The sequence below is a fragment of the Trematomus bernacchii genome, unplaced genomic scaffold (genome assembly GCF_902827165.1).
Source record: "Trematomus bernacchii unplaced genomic scaffold, fTreBer1.1, whole genome shotgun sequence".
Classification (NCBI taxonomy): Eukaryota; Metazoa; Chordata; class Actinopteri; order Perciformes; family Nototheniidae; genus Trematomus; species Trematomus bernacchii.
Genome location: NW_022987883.1, coordinates 26,081 through 33,245, shown reverse-complemented (window position 1 = coordinate 33,245; position 7,165 = coordinate 26,081). Strand labels below are relative to the sequence as shown.

The 7,165-nt window shown below is 47.8% G+C and overlaps 1 protein-coding gene across 2 annotated transcripts; it reads left to right on the top strand.

Moving 5' to 3' along the window:
• The first annotated feature begins 289 nt into the window (after positions 1-289).
• On the top strand, positions 290-7,025 carry f7l (coagulation factor VII, like). Of its 2 annotated transcripts, XM_034114193.1 has the most exons (8): positions 290-383; positions 876-1,042; positions 1,273-1,297; positions 1,577-1,690; positions 4,750-4,890; positions 5,285-5,373; positions 5,448-5,568; positions 5,758-7,025. In XM_034114193.1, exons 1-8 carry the CDS (start codon positions 302-304, stop codon positions 6,312-6,314), a joined length of 1,296 nt encoding a protein of 431 aa, XP_033970084.1. In that variant the 5' UTR covers positions 290-301; the 3' UTR covers positions 6,315-7,025. The 2 variants fall into 2 exon arrangements, with proteins under 2 accessions (XP_033970084.1, XP_033970085.1); XM_034114194.1 differs by lacking the exons at positions 876-1,042; positions 1,273-1,297.
• Positions 7,026-7,165: the final 140 nt, after the last annotated feature.

The window sequence follows — 7,165 nt, the reverse complement described above, 5'->3', positions numbered from 1 at the left end:
CATCATGTGATGTATATCTGAACACTACGCATTGAGGACATCATGTGATGTATATCTGATATGAACACTAAGGTGGTATACATTAAATATAATATATTCTTTTGTTTGAAAGATGTGTTTAAAGTGTCCATTTATCCTTCTTTAAATAAACGTGAAACATCAGGAGAAAAGCTGAGACTCTAAAGAAAGGAGAAAGTATTTTAAATGAATGTAAAGAGTGGGGGTTTCAGAGTTTTCAGGACTTGTGTGCTCAGAGCGACTCTCAGCGTTTGTGTTTTTCTGACCTTTGATCAGATCAAACATGGCGTCCGTCCACTCAGACACCAGCCGACTCTTCTTCCTCCTCATCGTCGCTATCCCAGCATGCACTGGGCTCCCTGGAGGTCAGTCTTCTTCTTCTTCTTCTTCTTCTTCTTCTTCTTCTTCTTCTTCTTCTTCTTCTTCTTCTTCTTCTTCTTGTAAATCCTCTCTCCTCTGCTGCTGCTTTGAGCTACGTTAGCATGTTAGCTCACGTAACCATCGAGCTTTTCGGAGGTTCCTGTTGAAACAAAGGTCAGGTTTAATGTTCCAGCATTAGCACTATTGTTAGCTTAGCATAAGATATCTGAATTGTTGTCAACTTAGAGTAAAAAGCTAGCTAGACCCATCCGTGAAAAGGGCGACCAAGGAGACAACAGATTCAAAAAGTAACGTCCGAACAAAACTGCTAAATATTACATAAATGTAACTAAGAAAAAAATGAATAATCTCACAATTGACAAAGAGCAACATAAGGCTAACGTACCAACTACCAAAATAAAACCATGTTATTGTTATTGGTTTAGATCCTAACCCTTCAGTCCACCTCCTCTTCTTCTTCTGTGTTTGTAATAAAGGCGATGTGTTTGTTAGCCGCCCCGAGGCTAGTGTCTTCCTGCACCGCGCGCGGCGCGCTAATTATCTGTTCGAGGAGCTGCGGCGCGGCAACGTGGAGCGCGAGTGTTACGAAGAGAAATGTTCGTACGAAGAGGCGAAGGAAATCTACGCTCTGCCGCAACAGCTGGTGAGAACACGATGACTTTACGATGTTTTATCTCGTTACGTTTTCACGATGTTTTTATCTTCTGAAGTTTCTGACGATGACTTCACAATGTTTTTATCTCGTTAAGTTTCTGACGATAACTTTACGATTTTTTTATGTGGCTAACTTTACAATGTTTTTATGTCGCCAACTTTACGATGTTTTCATCTAGTTAAGTTTCAGACGCTAACGATGTTTCTTTCTCTACGCAGGAAGCTTTCTGGAGGCGCTACACAGGTCGGGTTATAATGTACTTCGGGTCACTGTTACTCCCTGAAGTCCTGTACTTCCTGTCCCTGAAACTGTACTTCCTGTCCCTGTACTTCCTGTCCCTGAAACTGTACTTCCTGTCCTTGTACTTCCTGTCCCTGTACTTCCTGTCCCTGAAACTGTACTTCCTGTCCCTGTACTTCCTGTCCCTGAAACTGTACTTCCTGTCCTTGTACTTCCTGTCCCTGTCCCTGTACTTCCTGTCCCTGAAACTGTACTTCCTGTCCCTGTACTTCCTGTCTGCAGCGGTGGATCACTGCCAGTCGTCGCCCTGTAAGAACGGCGCCTCATGCACTCGTCACCTCGACTCCTACAGCTGCAAATGTCCGCCCAAGTTCCACGGTCACCACTGCGACAAAGGTACGTCCGTACGATACGATAACGATAATACTTTAATGGTCAGATGAAGCCTGAAATGCTCCTTGCATCACAGCAGCTCCGTGTGTAACATCACAGCAGCTCCGTGTGTAACATCACAGCTCCGTGTGTAACATCACAGCAGCTCCGTGTGTAACATCACAGCTCCGTGTGTAACATCACAGCAGCTCCGTGTGTAACATCACAGCAGCTCCGTGAGGAACATCACAGCAGCTCCGTGTGTAACATCACAGCAGCTCCGTGTGTAACATCACAGCTCCGTGTGTAACATCACAGCTCCGTGTGTAACATCACAGCTCCGTGTGTAACATCACAGCTTCCGTGTGTTACCATAACAGCAAGCTCCGTGAGAACATCACGCAGCTCCGTGTGTAACATCAAAAACAGCAGCTCCGTGTTGAAAATAACAGCAGCTCCGTGAGGAACATCACAACAGCAGCTCCGTGTGTAAACATCACAGCAGCTCGTGTGTAAACCATCAACAGCTCCGTGTGTAACTATCACAGCAGCTCCGTGTGTAACTCACAGCTCCGTGTGTAACATCAACAGCTCCGTGGTGTAACATCACAGCACATCTCCGTGTTTACATCACGCAGCTCCGTTGTAACATCACAGCTCTCCGTGTGGTAACTCATCACAGCAGCTCCGTGTGTAACATCACAGCTCCGTGTGTAACATCACAGCAGCTCCGTGTGGAACATCACAGCAGCTCCGTGAGGAACATCACAGCAGCTCCGGGTGTAACATCACAGCAGTCTTCCGTGTGTACATCACAGCAGCTCCGTGTGTAACATCACAGCTCCGTGTGTAAAATCACAGCATCTCCGTGTGTTGTAACCTTCAATCAGCTTCCGCTGTGTAACATACCGCAGCTCCGTGAGTGTAACATACAGCAGCTCCGGGTGTGTAACATTCACAGGCAGCTCCGTGAGCGGAAATCGGAACATCACAGCAGCTCCGTGTTAACATCACAGCAGCTTCGTGAGGTAACATCACAGCAGCTCCATGTGAACATCACAGCAGCTCCGTTAGTAACATCACCAGCTCGCTGCCATGTGTAACATCACAGCAGCTCCGTGTGTAACATCAACAGCTCCGGTGTAACCTCCAGCAGCTCCATTGTGTACATCACAGCAGCTCCACGTGTGTAACATCACCGCAGCTCCAGTGTGTAACATCACAGCAGCTCATGTGTAACATCACAGCAGCTCCGTGAGGAACATCACAGCAGCTCCATGTGTGTAACATCACAGCAGCTCCGTGAGGAACATCACAGCAGCTCCATGTGTAACATCACAGCAGCTCCATGTGTAACATCACAGCAGCTCCGTGAGGAACATCACAGCAGCTCCGTGAGGAACATCACAGCAGCTCCGTGTGTAACATCACAGCTCCGTGTGTAACATCACAGCTCCGTGTGTAACATCACAGCAGCTCCGTGTGTAACATCACAGCTCCGTGTGTAACATCACAGCAGCTCCGTGTGTAACATCACAGCTCCGTGTGTAACATCACAGCAGCTCCATGTATAACATCACAGCAGCTCCGTGTGTAACATCACAGCTCCATGTGTAACATCACAGCAGCTCCGTGTGTAACATCACAGCAGCTCCGTGAGGAACATCACAGCAGCTCCGTGTGTAACATCACAGCAGCTCCGTGTGTAACATCACAGCTCCGTGTGTAACATCACAGCAGCTCCGTGAGGAACATCACAGCAGCTCCATGTGTAACATCACAGCAGCTCCGTGAGGAACATCACAGCAGCTCCGTGTGTAACATCACAGCTCCGTGTGTAACATCACAGCAGCTCCGTGTGTAACATCACAGCTCCGTGTGTAACATCACAGCTCCGTGTGTAACATCACAGCAGCTCCGTGAGGAACATCACAGCAGCTCCATGTGTAACATCACAGCAGCTCCGTGAGGAACATCACAGCAGCTCCGTGTGTAACATCACAGCTCCGTGTGTAACATCACAGCTCCGTGTGTAACATCACAGCAGCTCCGTGTGTAACATCACAGCAGCTCCGTGAGGAACATCACAGCAGCTCCGTGTGTAACATCACAGCTCCGTGTGTAACATCACAGCTCCGTGTGTAACATCACAGCAGCTCCGTGTGTAACATCACAGCAGCTCCGTGTGTAACATCACAGCTCCATGTGTAACATCACAGCAGCTCCGTGAGGAACATCACAGCAGCTCTGTGTGTAACATCACAGCTCCGTGTGTAACATCACAGCTCCGTGTGTAACATCACAGCTCCGTGTGTAACATCACAGCAGCTCCGTGTGTAACATCACAGCTCCGTGTGTAACATCACAGCAGCTCCGTGTGTAACATCACAGCTCCGTGTGTAACATCACAGCAGCTCCGTGAGGAACATCACAGCAGCTCCGTGAGGAACATCACAGCAGCTCCGTGAGGAACATCACAGCTCCGTGTGTAACATCACAGCTCCGTGTGTAACATCACAGCTCCGTGTGTAACATCACAGCAGCTCCGTGTGTAACATCACAGCTCCGTGTGTAACATCACAGCAGCTCCGTGAGGAACATCACAGCTCCGTGTGTAACATCACAGCAGCTCCGTGTGTAACATCACAGCAGCTCCGTGAGGAACATCACAGCAGCTCCGTGTGTAACATCACAGCAGCTCCGTGTGTAACATCACAGCAGCTCCATGAGAGCTGCTCAAAGAGCTTCAGCGTGCATCTGATCTGTAGCTCTGTGTTCACTGAGAGGACTGACTGGAGCACAGAGGATGCTTCAGGCTGACTGGAGCACAGAGGATGCTTCAGGCTGACTGGAGCACAGAGGATGCTTCAGGCTGACTGGAGCACAGAGGATGCTTCAGGCTGACTTTAGTGATCTCCATCAGATGGTAGCAGTTCTGATTCTCTGTCAGAGCATGCTTTGGGTCCCAGATGATGTTATTGGAGGCTCTCAGGTTCTGCTGAGTCAGAAAGTCTCGGAGCAACAATCGATCTCCAGTGTTTGTATCTTCTGAACGTCTTCCCGTTTCCTCTTTCTCTCCACAGTTCGCCAGACGTCCAATGGCTGCCGCTACGGGAACGGAGGCTGTGAACATTTCTGTAAAGCGTTTCCGGATCGATCTACGGTGTGTTTCTGCGCTCCGGGGTACCGACTGCATCCGGACAACAGCAGCTGCGAACCCCAAGGTCTGAACAAGTGTTACTTCAGACTTCTGGAAGCAACAGTTCTTAGTTTAAAGACAGTCTCTAGTGGAGTTCTATCTTTGGCCGTTATCGTCTTGGTCGTTGCCATCTTGGTTTTTAGTCGTCAACTGCTTCGTTTTTTGGACCAAGATGTTGACGTCCAACAACCGTCTTGGTCTTTGGCTAATTCAGACTTCTGGAAAGAAAAACGCTGTATATTTGTAAAGATAATACGTTCTCTAGTGGGGGTCCAGTTTAGGTTGTCCCCATCTTGGTCTTTGGGTTCTGAAATCACCTTCGTTACTTAGATATCCTTAATTTAAACCCAGTGTTGATACAAACCCTGGTCAGGGGTTAGTTTGTGTTTACATTAACGTCTCTTTGTGTCTCCGATCAGACAAGGTGGCCTGTGGACGACCTCAGTGGTTCTTCAGCCCCAGGGTGATCAACGGGAAGAACTGCCCCAAAGGACAGTGTCCCTGGCAGGTACGATTATATAATAACTTTCAGACTAAGACTGTGGTATCTCATGTCCTGAGTGTCTAACTGTCTCCTCTCAGGCGCTGCTGACGGAGCGTAACGTCTTCACCTGTGGAGCGATCATCCTCTCTAACCGCTGGGTGTTAACGGCAGCTCACTGCGTCTGGAGGAAACCGGCCCACTTCTTCAACGTCACCGTCGGTAAGATCGGTTCTTAGTCCTCTACCTTTAATTACATATTCTATGGATTATCATGTCTTTTCATTCTGTCGTATGCCGAATTCTGTCTTTGTGCCCGATTGAAAAGTGATCTGTACCAGTGGTGTTTCTGTAGTGGTGTGTCAGATTGATAGTAACCACAGGTAAACTAATGGTGTTGTTTCCGTGCAGGTGAGCACGACCTGAACGTGGAGGAGCGCACGGAGCAGCGGCGGCGCGTTGTGAAGGTCGTGATCCACCACGCCTACAACAAGTCGAGCTCTGACAGTGACATGGCGCTGCTGAAGCTGCAGAGGCCCGTGAAGCTAGGACCCTATGTGGTGCCCGTCTGTCTGCCTGCCAGGAATTCGTCCTTCAGCCGGACTCTGGCCAGCGTCAGAGAGTCCACGGTGTCCGGATGGGGTCGAGTTGCTCAACGAGGCCCGGCAGCCGGAGTTCTTCAGCGTCTGGTTCTCCCGAGAGTCCCTCTGCAGGAGTGCCGTCTGCACAGCAATCTGACCATCACTAAGAACATGCTGTGTGCCGGGCTGAAGGCGGGCGGCAGCGACGCCTGTGAGGGCGACAGCGGCGGGCCCCTGGTCACCCGCTACAAGAAGACGTGGTTCCTGACGGGCGTGGTGAGCTGGGGGAAGGGGTGCGCCAACAGGAACCTGTACGGGGTCTACTCCAGGGTCAGCAACTTCCTGGGCTGGATCGAGAGCGTCATCAGAGAGGCTAACAGAAGCTAAAGCTAATGCTAATGCTACACAGATTGAATATAGTATGTCCTAGTTCCAGAGGCTAAAGCTACATTAAAACAGAACGCCATTATTAAAGGAGCTAATGCTACAGATTAAACACCTACTTATTCTAGATGCTACTCACATTGAATATAGTATGTCCTTGTTCCAGAAGCTAATGCTAATGCTAATGCTACACAGATTGAATATAGTATGTCCTTGTTCCAGAAGCTAATGCTAATGCTACACAGATTGAATATAGTATGTCCTTGCTCCAGAAGCTAATGCTAATGCTACACAGATTGAATATAGTATGTCCTTGTTCCAGAAGCTAATGCTAATGCTAATGCTACACAGATTGAATATAGTATGTCCTTGTTCCAGAAGCTAATGCTAATGCTACACAGATTGAATATAGTATGTCCTTGTTCCAGAAGCTAATGCTAATGCTACACAGATTGAATATAGTATGTCCTTGTTCCAGAAGCTAATGCTAATGCTACACAGATTGAATATAGTATGTCCTTGTTCCAGAAGCTAATGCTAATGCTACACAGATTGAATATAGTATGTCCTTGTTCCAGAAGCTAATGCTAATGCTACACAGATTGAATATAGTATGTCCTTGTTCCAGAAGCTTGATTTCTAACCCGAGACGCTGAGATGTGATAACGTTGATTATTCTTCATGTACAAAAATAAAACTGTTACTGACGCTGCTGATGTTTGTATTTATGTTCTTTCAAATATAAATATAATATAAATAAATATATGTATCATTCTTCATCATGCAGAAGAGTTACATCAGAATCAATCAGAAAGCATGTGAAAGGTCTCAGATGCTCCTGACCTCCTGACGGA

Bases quoted from the DNA above. Each gene is read 5' to 3' on its own strand.
- f7l (XM_034114193.1), top strand. From the start codon at position 302: ATGGCGTCCGTCCACTCAGACACCAGCCGACTCTTCTTCCTCCTCATC. The intron at 4,891-5,284 runs GTCTGAACAAGT...GTCTCCGATCAG, and splicing joins CAGCAGCTGCGAACCCCAAG to ACAAGGTGGCCTGTGGACGA. The intron at 5,569-5,757 runs GTAAGATCGGTT...GTTTCCGTGCAG, and splicing joins CTTCTTCAACGTCACCGTCG to GTGAGCACGACCTGAACGTG.